The sequence below is a fragment of the Magnolia sinica genome, chromosome 6, assembly GCF_029962835.1.
Source record: "Magnolia sinica isolate HGM2019 chromosome 6, MsV1, whole genome shotgun sequence".
Classification (NCBI taxonomy): Eukaryota; Viridiplantae; Streptophyta; class Magnoliopsida; order Magnoliales; family Magnoliaceae; genus Magnolia; species Magnolia sinica.
In genome coordinates this window covers 101500993-101522415 of record NC_080578.1, presented here as the reverse complement: position 1 = coordinate 101522415, position 21423 = coordinate 101500993, and the positions used below count along the sequence as shown (strand labels likewise).

The 21423-nt window shown below is 40.1% G+C and overlaps 1 protein-coding gene across 4 annotated transcripts in view; it reads right to left on the bottom strand.

The window, feature by feature from the left end:
• The window catches only part of LOC131249296 (5'-3' exoribonuclease 4), a 42489-nt gene that overhangs the window by 10659 nt on the left and 10407 nt on the right, over positions 1 to 21423 (bottom strand). For 2 of the 4 annotated variants that reach the window (XM_058249960.1, XM_058249958.1), the window contains exons 10-20: positions 15163 to 15249; positions 12034 to 12114; positions 11733 to 11828; positions 2078 to 2148; positions 1722 to 1850; positions 1514 to 1590; positions 1355 to 1395; positions 1183 to 1257; positions 922 to 1073; positions 721 to 825; positions 565 to 640 (exon numbers count right to left, since the gene is read on the bottom strand). In XM_058249960.1, the coding sequence (XP_058105943.1) occupies positions 565 to 640; positions 721 to 825; positions 922 to 1073; positions 1183 to 1257; positions 1355 to 1395; positions 1514 to 1590; positions 1722 to 1850; positions 2078 to 2148; positions 11733 to 11828; positions 12034 to 12114; positions 15163 to 15249 (990 nt within the window). Of the gene's footprint in view, positions 1 to 564; positions 641 to 709; positions 826 to 921; positions 1074 to 1182; positions 1258 to 1354; positions 1396 to 1513; positions 1591 to 1721; positions 1851 to 2077; positions 2149 to 11732; positions 11829 to 12033; positions 12115 to 15162; positions 15250 to 21423 lie in introns of all 4 variants that reach the window. The other 2 variants (XM_058249961.1, XM_058249959.1) reach the window with 2 other exon arrangements.

The following is a 21423-nucleotide window of genomic DNA, read 5'->3' as shown; positions in this document are numbered from 1 at the left end:
ATTTACAACCCATCTTGCACTGCAAAACATAGATTATAATGTAATACAATTCGCTCCCTTTTCTTCAGCAAGTTATTTATGATCAAGCAACCATCACAAATACGTGAATGATAGTCAAGGTTTTTTGAAAAAAAGGATATGTTGCTTATATGCCACAATATGAGGAATGCTAATTTTAGATGTCACATCTTCGAGCAGAAGGCACAAACAAACCACATGTAGCAGCATGGAACATGTTCACAGGACCCTGGGCACTCATAGGGTAATCCAGACAGTTCATGTACTTCGGCTTAAGGTTCGGCAGGTCCATTTATCATGCAGGCCATACATGCACGAGGAAAATGACTGTTAAAAAAATGATAACCAACAGTCTTTCAATGTTGTATGTCTCGCTCACCTGAGCGAGCCAGCTGATTTTTAGCACAGAACATACACACTAGGAAGATCGATTGATAAGCGTCCTAGATCCCGCACATGTCCCATGTTGTCGGAACATGTGGTGTCTGCGTTTAGAGATTAAAGATAAGGAACCTGAAATTAGCCTTCTTTTATTTCCTGAAATACCTTTGCTGGCATGATTACACCTTTGGGAGGTTCTGGAATGTGCTGGTGGGCTGGAGGATTAAGATAAGTAGCATTTCTGCAGAATAAAATGCAGAATTTAAAGCAAGAACTCGAAGATACAGACACAAATGCTCAAGAGGCTGACCCGAAACTTACAGCACTCGATTATTGTCAATGTCTCCCAACCCCTTAAGTGGGGAAGGGATTACTCTCCTGTATATGTTCCTCTCACATAACCAAAGATAGCCATTCATTCCATTACTGCAACAAGTGATAGACCATAAAACCAGCCTTTAAATGAATACATAGAGCAGAAATTATTGAAGGGCTAAATTGCATAAATCATGTTACACTGACCTGGCATCTGTGTCCATTTCAAAAGGATGTATTCCTTGCATTGGTGAATGGTAGAGCAATTGGTATAGAGAGAAAATTGATGCAGCTAAAGGATGACTCTCATACACAAAAAGTAAATCTGGCATCATTCTATTTCTAGCCCTCTCTTCTTCCTGGGAAATAAATTGCAATACAGCATTTCAGCATACAAAGCATACAGTCAGAAAAATAAAAAGCTACCAGAACTAAAAGCCAACTACAGAAAGCTCCAATCTTTCATACTGTTAACGTGCCCTCCAGCTTCTTTGTTTCAGCAAGAAGTCGTCTCTCATCAATGAATGGCAACTTCGCAACACCCTGGGTAATACATAGAATTCACAAATATTTTCCGCAATGTCACAATTAACATCACAAGAAGATGAGCAACATGTCCCAAAATAACAGACAGTTATACCTGCCATGCATAGCGTTTACCATTCATATCTATCTCAAAATCTGTCCACACAAAGAAACAGAACTAGTCTTGGTCAGCATAAAATGTCCACCCTTTCAGGAGAAAGTAAAGAAAAATTGACTTGGCCATGTACAACTTTTTGCATTTGACCAAATTTACCTGCAGGGTAGAAAGAACTTAAAGGTGATACTGGATCAGTCATCAGTGTCCGGTAATGCTCAGGTAATGCATTTGAACTACACAGCACAAGTTTAGAAATCACCACATGATAGTAATTAGCACCCAGACAAGGTATTTACAAGCATTGGATTCACCATTCATATAAATAATAAAATTGATATACATTCAACTAACAGAGTTAAACAACCTGGCGGCTGGCAGCGTTCCCATTAGTTGATCAAAGGGTTTGAAAGGCTGTCCCAAGAAAAATGTGATCTCCAGATCAGCCAAGTTTTTAAGATCGGATGCAAAGGGAGCATAATGATATGGGTAGAACCTGACACAAACAGAAAATTGAAACCATAATTGTAAGAAGTGTTTCATAGCATGTAATCTACAGTATACTTAATTACTTATAATAAAGGCGACAGCTACCAATAGATAACTATGGTGGTAGAAGGTTTTAACCATCATTGCTTACACTGATAATGACAATGTATAGGCATAACAAAACAGACGAAAATATGGAAAATTAATTAACCAACATTCAAACTTTTAACTGACCATAGCCAAGAGCAGACACCTTGGTAGTAATATCTCATGACCCAGCAAAGGCCTTCTACATACTTTAAGACCTGCAAAAAACACACCGCATGATCTTCAATCATACAACTGTTGTATCATACAATCCTAAAGTACCATAGCCAGGCACTCCAGAAGGAAGGCACCACACAAGTCAGTCTTCTTTTTTAATATATAGCTAAACACTCGATGCATATAAAATTTCAAATACAGGTAGCTCATCAAACTAGTCAAGGGTAGTCAAAGCTGAGTCAAACTAATATTCTGAGACTCAACCTGAAATACCACAGCTCAAAACAAAACAAAATCAATCAAGTATGGGTGCCAAAGATGAGAAACGAGATTGAGAAGCCTAAGGGAAGATAGGAAGTACAAACGCAACTTTGGTCAACCATTTGGTCAAATCTGATCGACAACAAGCCTAAATTAACTGAAGGGGTTGGAATTGAATTGATTGAGGCTATGGATAATAGCAAAGGGCAAAGGCACAATCCATTTGAAGTATCAGCATATTCAATGGCTTTGTAGTTGCATAACTTTGTTCTAGTGTTTTAAGTAATGGTAGCGTGTTGCGTAAGCTGGATGATACGTCTAAATTTTTATTTACTAATAGGAAAAATATGATAAATAGTAAGAAAAAACAAAAGCCTGAAGAATTTCTTTGATTGGGTAAACCGTCATGATCTGGTTGACTTGCCTCCAGGGGGGAGCCAAATATACGTGGTCTAACAGTCAAGCCAAAGCATCCTGATCCCAGTTGGACAGAATCCATGTGCCTGCAGATTGGCCAGACCGCTTTCTGCTGGTTAATCAGCGGGCTCTCCCTAGGATAGTATCTGATCATCATCCCATTATTTTGGAAGTAGCAAAAGATAATTCGGGTCCAGACCTTTCAGATTTGAAGTTGTGTGGCTGGAAATTGAAGGTTTTGAGGACTTTGATTGGGAGTTCCTCAACTACATGCTTGGTAGATTGGGTTGTGGTCGGAAATGGAGAGCATGGATGAAAGCACTTGTGCAGTCACCCTCTCCATTCTGATAAATGGTTCTCCAAAAGGATTCTTCAAGGCATCTAGGGGCTTGAGGCAAGGGGATACTTTATCCCCATATTTGTTCGTTATTTTGGGAGAGGCGCTGAGCTTGATGCTTCGGAAAGGGGAAGTGAATGGTTTGTTCTGTGGTTTCAAAACTTCCGCAGATGGGTATTACATAAGCCACCTTCAATATGCCTACGACATGTTGTTTTGTGATGAGGAGTCTTCGGTGGATAACTTGTTGAAGCTAATTGTTTGTTTCGAGGTGGTGTCAAGGTTGAAGATTATTGTCGCCAAGTCCAAGATGTTAGGGTGCATGTGAGTGATGATCAACTAAGCCAACTTGCGAACACTTTTGGTTGTAAGCCAGGGTCTTTTCCCACAACGTATCTTGGGCACCCTTTCTGTGTGGGAAGCCTACCAAGCATCTTTGGGATAGGGTGATTAAAATGATTGAGAGAGAGCCTGCATCTTGGAAGTGTAGGTATCTTTCCTTGGGAGGTCAATGGACCCTCCTCAAGAGTGTCTTTTCTAATATGCTAGTGTATTTCTTGTCCTTGTCCAATTGTCCTAAAGAGGTGGTGAATCAAGATATCTCGTATCGGGATCAGTTGGCGTAATGGTACCCTCCGATATCGATACGGATACGGGGGTGTAACAGCGATACGGGAGCGTATCGGCCCGTAACGGTGCAATTTTTTATTTTTTATTTTACCAAAAAAATATGAAAAAGTATGGATTAAATCCGGAATATTCTAAGCATTCCAAATATGCATTCATTTATAAATTGGAACATGGTTATGGTGGTGTAACGGTCTACTCTTTGGTGAGAAGTTGTATCGGACTGTCTGATGAATTTATGAACCAGATAACCTGAATTTGACTTCAAAATTCATATATTTAATTTTTTAATTATATAATTTATATACTTAACAATTTGATATTTTCTCTCAGTAGTTTTTTTTTTAAATGAAATTAAATTCAGGTAAATGGCGTCGCCAATTTGGGGCTGACTTAGAGGACCAATCTATGCCCCAAATCAACCTCAAATTCATGCAATTTATTTGCATTATCCCACTTATGAATTGGTGGACATTTATTGGATAGTGAATCATGAAAAAAAACCAAAAGGCCCTATTTTAAAAAAATAAGCGTCTACAAATTAACAATTAAAACTATTCAAACAATTTGATTTTGGCATTGTAAGTTAGCAACTACAGTTCATAATTTAATTGGTAAATTTTAAGTTAATACATGTCTCGTGTACAATTTTTTAAAGGCCCAAATAAGGCGGGACTTGGATGGTGAAGTGTAGCACATGAGTGTCAAAGTTTTTTGGGCCCCACCGTGATGAATGTGTTATATCCACACCGTCCATCCATTTTGCCAAATAATTTTAGGGCATGAACCCAAAAATGAGGGAGATCCAAAGCTCAGGTGGACCGCACCATAAGAAATAACAATAATTAAACATCCACCATTAAAAATTTATTGGGGGCTTCAAAAGGTTTAGATCAAGCTGACATGTGTGTTTTCCCTTCATCCACGTCAGTGTGACCCAATTAATAGGTTAGATGGAAAATAAACATTACAGCGGACCATGTAACAAAACAGTGCAAGTGCACTGTTCAGCGTGCACCGCAAAACACAAAAAATAATAATAATAATAAATAAGTGTGTGGGTGTGAAACAACCACGCAGTCCATTCCATTTTCGATGTCGATGCCGAAAATGAAAAAGAAGAGAAGGAAAACGAAAAGAAAAGAGGAAAAGAAGAGGGGAGAGAGAGAGAGAGAGAGAGAGAGAGAGAGAGAGAGAGAGAAGAAGATGAAGAAGAATCTGCGGCTGCGGCCGCAGCCGCAACAGTCCGACAAGAAGAAGAAGAGGAAGGAGGAGAAGAAAAGAAAGAAAAAAAAGGTACTTTTTTTTCCTATATATTTTTTTCTTTTTGCCCGTAACGGCCGTTACGGTCACAAAATCGAGGGGGTGCCCGTTTCAACCCCGTATCACGTAACGGTGTCAGCCGTTCCCATTACGTATCGGCCGATGTGGTCGTATCATAACGGATACGGGACACCCTGTGGTGAATAGGCTTGATAGACTTAGAAGAGATTTTTTCTAGAAAGAAGCCTCTGATTCTAGGAAGTTTCATTTGCTAAAGTAGCCGGAGGTATGTCAACCGATCGCTGAGGGGGGAGCCGAGATTAAAGATATGAATTTAGCTCTTCTCGAGAGATGGATATGGAGATTTGGCTGGGAAGAAGAAATGTTACAAAGGGACATCACAGTTAAGAAGAATGGGGTTCAAGAGGGAGGCTAGTTCATGAAGAGATCTTCGCATTATAGAGCTTCTCACATTTGGAAATAAACTTGGTTCTCTTTAATACGAGCAATGGGAAGTGAAGCTTCATTAAAAAAGAAAAAAAAAAGTCATGTCATCCCCTATATATTCCACTTTCTCAGATGAAGCAGCATCTTTCATAGTCTTCTACCTTGGAAAGACCATGCATGTGTTAAATCGCTATGGATCTCGAAAGAACAAAAGAGATAATAAGTTTTTTTTTTTAAAAAAAAAAGAGGGGGGGGATCAAATTTCTCAAGTGGTGTCACAATGAAGCAAATTTTTTTTATTTTTAAGATTGTCTATAGAACGTTTTCTAGAAGACAAGTTAACCAAAATAATATGGTCCTTTTTTGGTATCTTATCCACACATCTATTGATATCATCTATTGGTATCTTTTGTTGAGAAGACTAGTTAACTTCTATTGGTAGGTTTGGTTTTGGTTCAAAATGGTGCATCTGGATTTCTTCATGCCATTCCTCTGCCGCTGCCTCTTAGTGAATGGCTCTTCGAGAGGTGTTTTCGTTGTGCCTCAAGGGGTCTGAGGAAGGGTTTTTTTTTAAAAAAAAAAGATGAAGAAATTCATTCATTAAAAGGAAAAAGGCAAAAGACATAGAACGGCTGCTGTGACAGCAGCCGACAGTTACACCCCTAGGAAGAAGAAATCTTGACCGTAAAGGTCCTTAACATTGGAGGCCCAGTCGATCATGAGACGCTTAGCCTCAGTAGCCACATAACCAGCCGAATTGGAGGTATTCCTGAAGCATCTACTATTCCTCTCCCCCCACACTGACCACCAGACCGCAGGAACAGACATCCTCCAGATAATCGTCTTCACCTCACCCAAATACACCCCCTGCCATGCTTAAAGGAAGTGGCTAACCTCCCCCGGAAAACACCAGTGTAAATTGAAAGCATTTAAAATCTCCGCCCAAATCAATCTAGCAAAATGGCAGTGCAGCAACAGGTGGTCCACTGTCACTTCAGCCGGCATACAGCATAAGCATATATTGGATAGGATCATCCCTTTCTTCCTCAAATTGTCTACCGTAAGAATCTTCTTTTTCCCTGCTAGCCAGCCGAATACAATGATTTTTGGGGGGGCATCATACTTCCAAAGAAAGGAGAGATTTGGCTTGAGATTGTGCTTCAGTCTGTGCATCTGGTTATACAGAGACCGGACTGAGAAGGAAGACGATTTGTCTGGTTTCCGAAAGATAGAATCTTGAGATGAGGGAAGGGATTGACGAATAGAGACATTCCAAGAGACCAGTGAAATCCGGAGTCTCCCAATCTTGGAGGCCTCTTCGACAAGTCACATTCTAGACGATTTTTCCGTCCGTTTCATAGTAGTTGTCCACAACGTACGAATTCTTGGATTCAGCGATCCGGTAGAAGGGGAATCTACTTCTGGGCGTCTATTCTCCTATCTATATGTCATCCCAAAGCCGGATTGTGTTACCTTTGCCAAGGACAAAACCAATGCTCGGCAGAACAACCCTCATCATATCCATAATTCCTTTCCATATGTGTGAAACTTTTTGAAACGGTAATTGTTTAACCCACCAGCCACCGGGAGATGTACCATATTTTCCTTTAATGATAGAGTTCCATAAAGTTCCATCTTCAGTCCCAAGCCTCCAGATCCACTTACCTAGGAGCGCTTTATTCATCTCGTTTAGATCTTTGACCCCAGCACCCCCATCAGACAGATGGAGACAAATTTTCTACCACTTTAAGAGATGAAACTTCTTCCTAACTTCCTTACCTTGCCATAGAAATTCCCGCCTCACTTTGTCGATTGACTCCCTAACTGATGTCGGGCATTTCAAAAGCGACACAAAATAAATCGGGAGATTGGAGAGAGCGGCTTTGATTAACGTAAGCCAGCCTCCTAGCAATAGGTATCGACTCTTCCACCGCGAGAGATACGACTGAAACCTGGCTATTACTTTGTCCCATAGGGATTTGGGAGGTTTTCCGACACACAACGGCAGGCCCACGAAAGATGATGGCAGAATGTCAGACTTGCAGCAAAAGAGATGAGCAAGGTCTTCTACCTCTGCTCTATCCATATTGATCTCGAAGATTTTGGATTTTACCAGATTCACCTTTAAGCCGGAAATCGCTTGGAAACAATGAAAAGTAGTTCGCAAATTGAGGACCATCTCAGATGAAGCATCGGAAAATATAAGGGAGTCGCCCGCATATTGAATGTGCGTAATAGGCCGTTGCATGCCACTGATGTCAATCCCACGTAAGATACCCTCCTCTTGACCATTTAAAAGCATGCAAGACAAAGCCTCTCCCACGATAAGAAATAGGAAGGGGTCTGAGGAAGGGTGACCCTCTATATCCCTTCTTGATTGTGATAGCTATAGATGGCCTCAGCCAAATGCTAAATAAATGTGAGTCCATTGGTCTATTCAGTGGTTTCCAAGTGGCTCCCTCTAGCCAATCCATTTAGCACATCCAATTTGCAGATGATACTCTCTTGTTCTATGAAGCCACTGAATGGGCGGTTGGCAATCTGAGAAAGGTTATTCACTACTTCTAGTCCATCTCTGTTCTCAAAATTAATCTTTTCAAAAGCAAACTTTTAGGCATCAATATCCCTAATTCTCTTCCTCCCCCTTGCAAAAGCATTTGGTTGCAAAGCTGGTTCTTTTCCATGCAAAGTATCTCGATCTCCCTCTCTACATTGGCAAACCAACTAAACACCTATGAGATGTCATTATTGAGAGAGTGGAAAGGAAACTAGGCCCCCTAGAAATTTCGAATCTCTCCTCTTATTTCCTCTCTCTTTCGTTGCCCAAAGTCAATCATCTCTTAAGATTGATAACCTTAGACGTGATTTCCTATGGAAAGGAAGCTCTCTGAATCATTGATTCCATTTGTTGAATTGGTCTGAAATTTGTAAACCTTACAAAGAGGAGTAGGCTTAGAGCTTTGACAGATGTCAACTTCGCTCTCTTAAGGAAATGGCTTTAGCGTTTTGGAACGAGTAAGGAAATTGGTGGAGGGAGATCACTGCTGCTAAATATAGGCTAGAGAAGGGTGAATGGTTTCCTAAACCAAGGTTGATAATCTTCGCACTGCGATTTGTTGCTTTGAAGCAGTCTCAGGTCTAAGGATTAATCTATCTAAATCCAAAATGTACGGGGTCAATCTGAAGGAAGATGAAATTGCGAGGCACGGGGGCTCTTTCGGTTGTTCTTCGGCCTCGCTTCCGGCTTTCTTTGTGGGTCTCCCTTTGTGTTTGGGCTCTCCCCCTATCTCCATGTGAGACAAAGTCATCAACAGGTTCGAAAGCTACCATGCAAGATGGAAATGCAGATATATCTCTTTAGGCGGGCGGATCACTCTTATTAAAGCAGCTCTTTCTAACCTCCCAGTGTACTTCACGTCCCTCTTCAAATGCCCTGCAACTGTGTTGGCCAAGCTTGAAAGAATAAGAAGAGAATTTCTTTGGTTTGGAAAGACAAAAAGAAGTTTCATTTGTTCAAGTGGCAATAAGTATGCAAGCAAACTTCAAAAGGAGGAGCAGGCATAACAAACCTCAAAAGTATGAACAAAGCGCTCTTAGGGAAGTGGATTTGGCGTCTTGAGACCGAGGATGACAGTTTGTGGAACATTATAATAAAAGGTAAATATAGCTAATTTAATGGGGGCTGGTGGACCAAAGATCCCGCTCGCCGTAAGGCCTCCCCTCTTTGGAAGGGGATTTTGTGCCTGAAGGAGGAGGTGATCTCAGACATAGATTATATCCTGGGCAATGGTGCCAAGATTCAGTTTTGGGAAGACCGATGGGTGAGAGATGACACCCTCAAAGCCGCTTTCCCAAATATCTTCTGTCTCGCTCCCAACCCAGCCGTTTTGGTTGTTGATTGCTTCTCGATTGTAGCAAGCAAGCCAGAATGGAACATCGTCTGTAGGAGGAACCTACAGGACTCGGAAGTAGAGGAGTTTGCTGGTCTGCTGGAGCGCATCTACAGGACCACGCCAGTCCCTCAAATTGCTGATTCATTAGCTTGGAAGCCAGACAAATCCAGTAAGTTCACAGTCAGATCCCTCTACTCTAGGATGTGTCACTCGACGTCTCCTCCTGTTGATCTTCCCCCTTCCAAATTTTGGAAGTATTCGGTCCCTCCCAAACTTGCTGCATTCGCCTAGCTGGTAGGCTCAAAAAGGATTCTCACAGTGGACACCCTGAGGAAAAGAGGAATGCCCCTAGTAAACATGTCTTTGCTGCTTGAAGAACGAAGAAACCATAGACCATCTTTTGATGTTTTGCCCCTTCATTTCCTGGATTTGGTCAAATTTTCTCTTCAGCTTCAACATCCAGTGGTGCTTCCCTGATTCCGTTAATCTGCTGCTAAAAGCTTGGCATGGGGTTTCTCTAGGCAAGATTAAAACGCATCTTTGGCGTATGACTATCATAGCCATTTGGTGGTCGGTGTGGGAAGAAAGAAACAATAGATGTTTCAGGGATGTTTCTAAATCAGAAGCGGAAGTGGCCAGCAAGGTTAAACGTCTTATTGTAGAGTGGGCGGTCAATGTATTGGGTTTAAAGGAGGTAGATTTCATATTTCTAGGAGGGTAGTTAGTTGATTGCTCTCTCTGCAATCTCTCTCTCTCCCCTTTTTGTTTCTCTTTTTCTTTTCCCCTTAATATATCACAATTATCTTTCAAAAAAAAAATAAAAAAAATCCCTCCAATTATGGAGCTCCCTTGCTTTGGAAAGCTATCTCTGGTTTAAAAAGCACATTTTTGAAAGGTGTTTCTTTTAATCTTGGAGTCAACTTTAGGATTGATTCTAGTTAGATCAATGGATTTCAAACAAGCCACTTTCCTCTCTGCTTCCGAGACTAGCCAAAATTTCCTCAAATTCCTCCATCAGTATCTCTGCTTGCTTCTCTTTTAATGGTTTAGGGGCTTAGTGTCCTCCTTGTAGGAGGGCCTGCTCAGAAGCTGAAACGGAGGACTTGTTGGATCTCCTTCAACTTCTCTAAGGTGCCCAGCCTTCTTCAGAGAAGTCGACAACTAACTTGGACCCTCTCCACTTCTGCCAGATTCACTGTGAAATCTTTCTTTAATCACATTAGAGGATCATCCTCCACTCATTTGGTCGCTCAAAGTCCCTCCCAGGATTTCAGCCTTCATATGGCTTCTAGCGAGAGGGAGGATTCTAACAATAGACAACCTTTAGCGTTGAGGATATGTCCTCCCTAGCATTTGCCTCCTGTGCCTTGGCAATGCAGAGTCCATCGCTCGCCTATTCCTCAATTGTTTGTATGCGGTTGAAATCAAGTCACCTATTTCCCACAGATTCCGAGTTTCTTGGGTTATGCCCGGTTCGATTCAAAGCTTCTTATTTGCTCGGAATGACATTGATCTTGAGAAGGATTCATTGCTTGTTTGTAAGATGGCTGCCATGGCTACTTTTTGAGCTCTCTGGAGGGGACAATCACTGTTTTCGGGATCTCTCCTCCTCTTCTTCCTCTGTTTCAAAGCAGATTATCTGGGATGTTAAAGATTTGTGGTTTAGTCTAAATCTCATACAGAACAGCCATCTCCTTGATCTTGGATTAGTGTATGTTCTCTTTCGGGTCTGCTTTCGTGTTGTATAGTTGTTTTCAGGTTTCTTCTTTGTTTTTGTTTTGTTTTGTTGTTGCCTTGTTCCTTTGCTTTGCTTGTTTTTTGTTTGTTTTTGTTGTTCTTCTGCCGTCTTGGCTTTTAGTATATTTTCTTGCAATCTTAAAAAGAGAAAGAAAGAAAAAGAATTTCACTACCTCTTAGGTTTTTAACAGAGCATGAAGCTTCCGAAATTGTTCATACAATAAATGAGAAACTAAAGAAAATAAATGAGAAACTTAAAATTCCAAATCAGATCCCAACATGGAAAAAGAGTAAAGTTCCTTATGTGTTGAAAGTACAGGGCATTCCAAAAGGAACAAATAAAGAGGATCAAGTTCAACGTGTACGAGTATCAGTCTGTCTGAAGTATTAAACAGACTTGCACGATAGGTTTGTGATGTAGCACTTAAAGAAAATATCATGAAACAATACTAGGAATTAAGAGTGATTAGCATCACAGAACTGCCTGGATATTAAGCATCAATAATCTATATATTACTTTAACACATGCACTTACTAGCTTGCTTACCCAGAAGAAACCCCTCTACAAAATGTCCCAAGATAGTATTAGCTGAAATAACCCTCTAGATGCAACCAACAATCACCGAAAAATGAAACAACTTACAACGTCTCTTCTGACATCATCAATCATCTCTGGCTTTGATAAGTCAAATTTCTCTGCATAGTATCTTTCCTTGTAACCAGGTTCTCCTAATTTCACCTGCAAAAAGAATAGCACCATCTACTTCACAATCTAACTTTCAGAAAAATGAGTAAGGGAGATCTGCCAATAAATGTTAGTATGCGGATGGATATAGATGTTTGACGCAAATAGTGTTCACATAAAATACTTAGAAGGGCCAAGATACAACAATCATGCATGATTTTATATAATGCTGTACAGCCATTAGCAAAGGAGAACAGACCTTGTCTGAAACTGAAGCTTTGGATTCCTCAGAATTCTCTCTCTTCATTCTAAGTTTCAACTCTTCATTATTCTCTTGTGCCTGAAACCCAAAAACCAGTGAAGACGTAAATAGCACTGGTAAAGAATACTGGTGATTGACTTGCTCCAAGTTTACAATGTAAAAAAGGTAATAACATCTTGTGCCCTTGGACTCTATTGAAGAGAAAATGGTGGCTTACTAAAAGATTTTGTTTTTCAACAAAAAAGTGTGAGTTTTCCAAAAGGCTTCCCCCAACTAAATAACAGACAAATAACACAGTCCAACAAATAGTTATCTTTGAAATTTCAAATTCCATCCAAGAGACTCCTCACAAGAAACAGTAGAAGGAATTACCACACTGCATATGAAGTAATTATATTTCCATAAAGTAAAATATAAAAGTACCATTGAGAACTGGATCCCTCAAAAAGCGACTATAGCAGGCTCCATGGCCTCCACATCACAAATCAGCCAGAAAATGAATTCCAGCCAAGTGTATGGTCTTTTTACAAAGATGGGTCCATCCACCTATATCCATTACACTACTTGTATTTTGCTATTATCTTGTAGCTCCTTTTAATGTGAAGTTTCTACCTTTGTTAATGAAAGAACCATATTGCAAGTTTGCAACCAAGATTAAGCAAAGAAAAGAACAATAGATTAATCAAGACCTAGACATGTTGGTACTGATCAACTTGTTTGGGATGGTAGTGTTCAAGAACATGAGGAAATACTAATCCTGTAATTTTGTAAGGAACAGAAAGGAGAAGAATACAAAACATGAGTGACAAGAATAGATTCTCACATGTAAGTCAAACATCAAGCAACAGATTTTAGTGCATGAGGAGTTTGATGCACAAAATAAAAGAAGAAAAAGCAAACCACGATAGTTAATTCAAAAACAGTGGCTGAGTGTCATCTACAATCCCACATGCATATCATTGTTTTAAACAGCTTACACTATGTAGTGTAGCTTAGCCTTCACACTAACACTACATAGCTCATTAAAATAGTTACGCTACGTAGTGTAGCTTAGCCTTCACACTAACACTACATAGCTCATGAAAATAGTTCAAGTCACATGTAGCCTACAAACACACTACATAGCATGCATTATATGCCATGTGGCTTACACTACAAGTTATTTTTCACTAAATATTGAAATTCATTATGTTTTAAATTATTTGCTAATAAGTTCCATTGCTATTTCTTTATCTTAATACTTAATCTTTATCCTATTTTTCCTATTATTTTAGGATGTGTTTGGTTGCACCAAATATCATGAAATTTCATGATATCTAGTGCAGCCAAGCACAATGTTAATTAAACCTAGAAGTTTACATAGCCTGCACCTCATGATTCAGAGGAATGAACGCTATGCTACGCGCAAGTTGCTATTTAAAACACTGGTGTTTAAATGTAAAGATTTAAATCCCTGGTTGACTGCTATGAGTTCCTTATCTTGGATCTTCGTAAATTAAGGTTTTCTAAAGACAATGTTTCCTCATATTAACATGTCTAACACATCCCACAAGCTAACCTCCTAAGAACAAGACTCCTTTAACATAGAAACTCTATTCTCTTTTGGGATATAAAAGACTCTTACAACAGACTATGAAACTTCTCCCATCTTTCCTCACATTAGAAAGAAGCGTACATCCATTTTAGGCCCTGTTGCACCATATCCAACACACTTGCTGACCCATCCATGCATGGCATTGTTGGACCTAAAAAAATGGAGCCTTTTAGGGTCTTTCTCACACATAACACACAATGGATGAGATTCTGTTATTCCTTCAATTCACAAATGACTGTCTTCTTGGATAGCTTGATCCTTACACCTTCACAAGCGAAGTAGTCCAGTTGCAATGAAAAGGACCTACTTCAAGCAAATGCCTTAAACACAAATGCAACAGTTGCCAGGTCAGCAATGCATCGAACCAACAGATGTCACTTCAGATCAATTTTAGCAGGAACTTTCTATCCCAACTGGTGATCACACAGACTGAGGCTTTAAGTATTTTCACGAGATAGAGGTATTAATTTGCAAGCCAAACAGCTTGATTTCAGGTTGAGTTCATAATATTGTGTCTTATCAAAATTCTCTTTTAGAGAAATTTGGTGCAGTTAGGGGGAAAAGGGACCACATGTGGAAATAAGATCCATAGCCAAAATGGGAAGGATATTAGATTTTAGAAGCCTCAAAAAACATTATTTGATGAAAAAAGCAAATGCATGAAAACAATGCAAGTTGTAGGGACAATTAATCTTGTTTTTTTCTTGTATAAAACATCAATAGACCAACACAGGTGGATATACGATTCAAATGATGATGAATCCTTTCAATAACCAATGGCCCAACAAATAGGGATATTCTCATTGACAAAAATAAAAAATAAAAAAAATCAAAATGGGTATTAGAACAGTAGATGTTGACTAACAAGATGATAAACTTATTAATTAGTAAAGTGAAGAAATTGTTAATTTATTTTCTTTTGAAGGTTTTCTCAAAAATTAAGTGATGTCTCAAAATGAGTTAAATATTAACTCGCAAGTTTTATGAGTAACATACAGAGCAGCTTAAGAACAGAATACAGTATGATGGATAAAAGTGAAGTCATAACTACATGCATAATCCTCTCACCAGTTCACCTATAGATTTTTCCAGGTGAAAATCACATTCGAGAACCTCAATTGAGAAAGTTTCAAGAATGAAACAAAACTATGGTGCATTCATGCAGAACTTGAGTGCCGAAATGTACGACTATCAGACTCTAAATAGTGATAATGACAGAAAAAAGAATGGAAAAATAAAAGATAAAAGAGTTCACATCACACTTAGTGAGTGTATCACGGATTTGGACTTGCATTAATTTCATCATTGAAATGGCAAAAAGTGTCAACCACAAATTTCAGATGTAGACACATTTCATCAAGCACTTGTGTGCTGACATACAACCAAAAGTCCAAAACCATATATCAGTAAAGAAATCATAGTTATCTGTGGATACAACCAAAAACAAGAAGCATGACAGTTTCAAGCTTGTTAGACAATGATAAACAAAGATGAGGAGAATAAGAATAAGCAAGATAGAACAAGCCAATTACCTGCTGAATACGAGCTCTTTTTTGAAATATTTGATCTTCGTATACAGAAACTGACTGAGCAAAATGCTCTACACTCTCCAATATTACCTGGACATGTTGAATTCCCTAGCATTAGGAAGTGTGGGTTGTAGGTGTAACCAACCCGCAATTAAGGATATGGCAAAAAGAATAATAGAAAAAGAGCTCCAGTATAAAGATCTTCATTAATGCATAAGCCGATTGTATAACGCCACTGATAAACACTGGAATAAGCATAGTCCTAGAAATTGGTCCAAAATGAAATGCTCTTTCAAGACTTCTAACTCTAATTAAATAACTTGATTGTTTCTTTGGGGGGGCGGGGGGGTAGTACAGGTCCAAAGTCTCTAATTTGGCTATAGGAACTTACATATAAGGGTTCTTCAGAATTCAACGGATTGAATAAAATCAATAAAATCAATAAAGTATAAATCTGGGACAAAACAATATAGCACTTGCTTCCATACAAGATTAAATATCTGTTATATAGTTGAACAAAATATGAAGTGAAGCGACAACAGATAAGAGTGTGGCAGACAGTGCTTCAAAAGGTAAGCCAATATAAACAGCTAGGAAGTGAGAACGGAAGCAAGTCCAAAGTGTGGCTCGAAGCAGGACCAGCACCTAGTAGAAGGTTCACACAACTAAATTAGATTTTTATATGGAAAACTCCGAACAAATGCATAAAGGTGCGTCTGTAGAGAGGTTGGAATCCCATGTTTTTCTATGGAACTTTTTTTCTTTTAATGGAAATGATAGAATTTTATTTATACCAACAAAAGTACAAAAAAAGAGGAGGAAACGGGTGATGAGGAACCATCCACCTCATCCACACCTATGAGGGCAAACAATTTGCTGAGATTCCCAAAATATCTCCCAATTCACACCCCCTGAAGAGGGTATTATAGAGAATGCTAGTGTATAGTGTAGCGGCCCTTTTTGGTGTAAGTGCATTTGCACACTTTCCTCTTCTCCGGCGGTGTACTATATGCTCTATTATAATAAAATATTGTGTGTTAGGGCAAGATAGCCCAACACAACATCTTTCCCAAAACTCTCCTCCTCCTCTCTCAATTTCTCCTCTCTTCTTCATATTATAATCATCAAACCACTCTCTACTTGGTATCAGAGAATAGATCCAAGCATTCCGCATCCAACAAATTGCGAGGCGACATGTCACCTTGCTGACGTCAGCGTTGTATGGACGAATGGACTCCGTTTGAGCTAAAAGTTTAGGGGTTTGATAGATCTTGATTTTAGAAGATTTGTCATGATTTTTTCAGAATTTTTTGGACCTTCTTTCATGGTATTTTGGGCGAAATAGAGAAATTCAAAAATCGGGCCCTTTTTCCGTTTTTTGTCGATCTACCTCAAATCAGTAAGCTTTTCTTTGGTTTCTTTGCTCAAGATGGACCGAAATGTCCCTCCCAAGCTACCCATGGAGGATTTCTTTTTTACCTAAGATCCATGTTTGAGAGGGTTTTAACCTCGAATGGACATGCGGCTGGGCCGTTTTTCACTCGGTTGAGCCGTTTGTTACTACGTTTTATGTTATTTTGGATGCTTGCTATTTATTGGAGGTTTATATCTTATTATCTTGAAAGATTGAGTGAGATAGAGTTGTTTGAATCAATTCTTCTTGGCATAGGGCCTCTCTCGGCATAGGTTTATCTCTCTTGGACTCACTTATAGCTGACAAAGGGCCCTCATCTCTTGGCATAGGGTCTCTTGAATCCAACCCCTTGCAGATTACCTCTACTAAGTTGAATGGTGACAACCATCTTCAATGGGCACAATCTATAAAAGTGTTCTTAGGAGCCCGTGAGAAGTTGTCATATATTTTGGATGATCCCCCAAGCTCTACAGATATTACCTACAAGCCTGGGACAAGGGCGAATTATCAAGTTATTGCATGGTTGTTGAATAGTATGGATTCCTCGATTAGTCACTCAGTGATGGTTTTATCCTAAGCTAAAGGCATTTGGGATACACTTCATGATATGTTCTCGGAATCTCAGAATTTTTCATGTGTATTCCAGCTTATTCAAGAAATTGGTCGGTTCCAGCAAAACTCAAGATCATTAAAGGATTACTATTCAACGCTTCGGGGTATGTGGGATGAGTTGGATATGTATCAGCCTCTTCCTTCCAAATGTAAAGAGGATCATGAACATGCTCATAAGCAGCAGGATGATACTCGAATCACGCAGTTCTTAGCTGGGTTGAATTCTGATTATCTTCATGTTCGAAATCAGGTTGTTATGCAGGATCCTCTTCCCCCATTGACGACAATCTATGCCATGTGTCAGCGTGCTACTGTCTCTACTCTTCCTTCTCATTCATTTGTGCCACCAGAGCGTTCGGCGCATCTTACTGGCGATCAGTCATCTCTTGGCCTTCGGGTACCATCCTTGAGTTCAGGGCGCTTTTCTGGTTTTGGCAGTCGTGGTAGAGGCCGCGAGGGAGATCGCAGTAGTGACGGTCGTAGTCTTCGTGGTCGTGGTGGACATGGACGAGGACGTGATGGTTCCTGAATTTGTTCACATTGCAGTGGAACTAATCACACTGTTGATTATTGTTGGTAGATACATGGTCGTCGTACGTATGCCGCTGCTTCTGTTGAATCCACAATTGCTCCTGAGACAGTCTTCCACCCTGACAGTTGAGCAGTCTACTTCAAAGGACTCTTATCATTTCTCGGGCTGCATATGATGCCCTTATGTGGCTTCACATTCGTGATATTCCTGAGCCATCTCACGTAGCTTCGGCCCAGTCAGGTACTGCTCTTCTTGTGTTATCCTATCCTACCTCCTGGGTCATAAACTCTGGAGCTTCCTCCCATATGACTGGTAAGTCTCGATTCTTTTCCTCTTATTCTCCTTCTCCCCACACTCAGTATGTCACAGTCGCAGATGGAACCCAAACTCCTATCTCTGGGATTGGTTTCATCTCTCTTTCTTCTTCATCTCTGCCCTCAGTCTTACATGTGCCTCGTTTTCCATTAAACTTATTGTTTGTTAACTCTCTTACTAAATCATTAAATTGTTTCATTACCTTCTTCCCTTCATATTGTTTGTTTCAAGACGAAGAGAGTGATTGGTGGGGGGCATGAGCGAGGAGTGATCTTTCTCTAGATCAAGAGTCCATGACTCGGTGGCACTGTCGCTTAGGCCACCCATCAATAGCTAGATTGCAAATTTTGTTTCCCTCCTTATCTGTCACTAAACCGTTATGTTGTGATATTTGTGAATTGTCTAAACATCATCGTGTACGTTTCGCCCTAGCTCTTCTGGAAGGAAATCTCAACCTTTTGTTTTGGTTCACTCGGATGTCTGGGGACCAGCTCCTGTTATATCCACTTTTGGATTTAAATATTTTGTTACATTTATTGATGATTATTCACGTATGACTTGGATTTATCTTTTGAAATCTAAAAGTGAAGTGTTTGATGCGTTTAAAGTATTTTATCATGAAGTGTGCACTCAATTTCAATATTCCATCAAAACCCTTCATTCTGGTAATTTTTATTTTTTATTTTTTTTTTGGGAGGGGGGGGTGTTGCGGGAACATGGTATTTTGTCTAGAACGTCCTGTGCTTGCACACCTCAAAAAAATGGTATTGCAAAACGAAAGAATCGTCATCTTCTTGAAGTTGCCCGCACCCTTCTTCTTGGTATGCACCTACCTAAACATTTTTAGAGCGATGCTCTTCTAACTGCTACTTTTCTTCTTAATCGTATACCCTCACGTATCCTATCTTACAAATATTCATTTACTATATTGTATCCTCATGATAATCCATTTCCTTTACCACCTTAGGGTCAGTTTGGGCGGTGGGATTAGAAGGGATTAGGTGGGATGGGATTCATCTGGTCCTGTGCCAATTCCACTCTATGTTTGGGGAGAATGGAAAAGCTTAGAATTACATTAAATAGAAATGCATTGGGTCCAGTGCCAATTTCACTCAATGTTAGCAAGTTGTTGTAGGTCCCACCATGATGTGTGGGCTATATCCACATCGTCCACCCATTTATCGAGATTATTTTAGAGCATGGGTCAAAAAATCAGGTAAATCTAATGCTCAAGTGGACCCCACCATAGAAAGCAACGGGGATTGAATACTTACCGTTGAAAACTTCTTTGGTGCCACATAAGTTTTGGATCTACCTCATTTTTAGGCCCATGCCATAAAATGAGGTTACAAAACAAATGAACAATTTAGATATAACACGTGTTATTCTCAGTAATTTCAAATGATGGTGGGTATATCCATTCAATATACCACCGTATTATCTACAAAGCAGGGCATTAATCTTATCCCATGGCAACAAGGAACAATCCCTGCCATGGGTAATAATTGTGTTTTTTGAATCTCATCCCACCTAATCCCTTGTAATCCCACCGCCCAAACTGACCCTTAAGTTTTTGGTTGCACATGCTTTGTTCAAATTTTAGATGGAAGTAATGATAAACTTAGCCCCAGGGCAATTAAATGTGTCTTTCTAAGGTATCTTCGGAGTCAGAAAAGGTATAAATGCTTTGACCCATTGACTTGCAAGAAATATGTCTCTGCTGATGTAATCTTCTTTGAGGATATTTCTTTTTTTCCAGCTTCAGGTTGATCTTTCTGTGATCCTCTTGCCAGTTAGGGGGAGTATGACTCTTATCCTCTTCCTCTTTCCACTCGTGATCATGGGGAAACTCCTCTCCCTTCCGCTCAGCATCTTGTTGGTGATTTGGGTGAGCCTAAGCCTCTGCAGGTGTATCATTGTCAAGATAAATCTTCACACGCTCAGCCATCCACTCGGTTCAGGTGACTCTCCTACCTCAAGTTTAGATCTCCCCATTGCCTTACGCAAAGTGTCACGATCTTGTATTCAACACCCCATTAGTAATTTCGTTTCATATGATCATCTTTTACCGTCTTTTCAGTCGTTTGCGGCTTCCCTTTCATCACAAACTATTCCTCGGTCTCTCTCACATGCTCTTCAAAGTCCTGACAGGACGAAGGCAATGATAGAAGAAATGTCTGCTCTTAAGAAGAATCATACTTGGGACCTTATGCCACTTCCTTTAGGGCATAAACATCTTGGTTGTAGATGGGTTTATACGATCAAGTTTCTTCCAAATGGCTACATTGATCGCTATAAAGCCCGTCTTGTTGCTAAGGGATACACACAGACTCATGGTGTGGATTACTTCGAGACATTCTCTCCGGTGGCTAAGCTTAATTCGATTCGCATTGTGATCTCCTTGGTCGTTAATTTATCATAACCCTTGTTTCAACTTGATGTTAAGAATGCATTTCTCCATCGGGACCTTGCAAAGGAAGTTTACATGCATCAACCTCCTAGCTTTGTTGCTTCTCACAACCCTGCGCTTGTATGACGGTTGAAGAAGGCTCCTTATGGACTCAAACAATCCCCACGTGCATGGTTCGAAAATTTCAGTCAAGCTCTCTTGGAGTTCGGCTTTGTTCATAGTCATGCTGATCACTCTCTTTATATGTCGTCGATCGACGGGCATCATGGTTCTCATTATCTATGTGGATGATATTGTTCTGTCCGGTAGTGATTCAGTTGGAACGAGGGGGGTCAAAGAATTTTTTAAGACTAAGTTTGAGATCAAGGACCTTGGTCCTCTTCGCTACTTCCTCGGAATTGAAGTTGGTCGCTTATCATCCAGATTGGTCTTGTCACAACGAAAATATGCGCTCGATCTTCTCATGGAGATCGGCATGTTAGGGTACAAATCTGCTACAACTCCCATGGATATTTCGCAGAAGCTTCGACCAGATGATGGTACTCTCCTTACTTATCCCGGGATGTATCAACGACTTGTTGGCCGACTTATTTACCTGACTATTACTCGCCCAAATCTCTCAGTTGTGGTGGGCGTTGTTAGCCAGTTCATGCAAGCTCCCCGTACTTCTCATCTCACGACTGTCTACCGCATACTTCGGTATCTAAAATCAGCCCCAGGTCTTGGCCTCCGCTCTCAGTTACATAGTCATCTTCATCTCTCAGGCTATTCCGATGCTGATTGTGCAGGTAGAACTTGTGATCGCCGCTCTACATCTGGCTTTTGTACCTTCCAAGGTGGCAATCTTATAACATGGAAGAGCAAAAAGCAACCAGTTGTTGCTCGGTCCTCGGCTGAAGCAGACTATCGTGTTATGGCTCATGCGACATGTGAGCTCGTGTGGCTTCGCAACCTTCTTGAAGAACTTGGCTTTCCTCATTC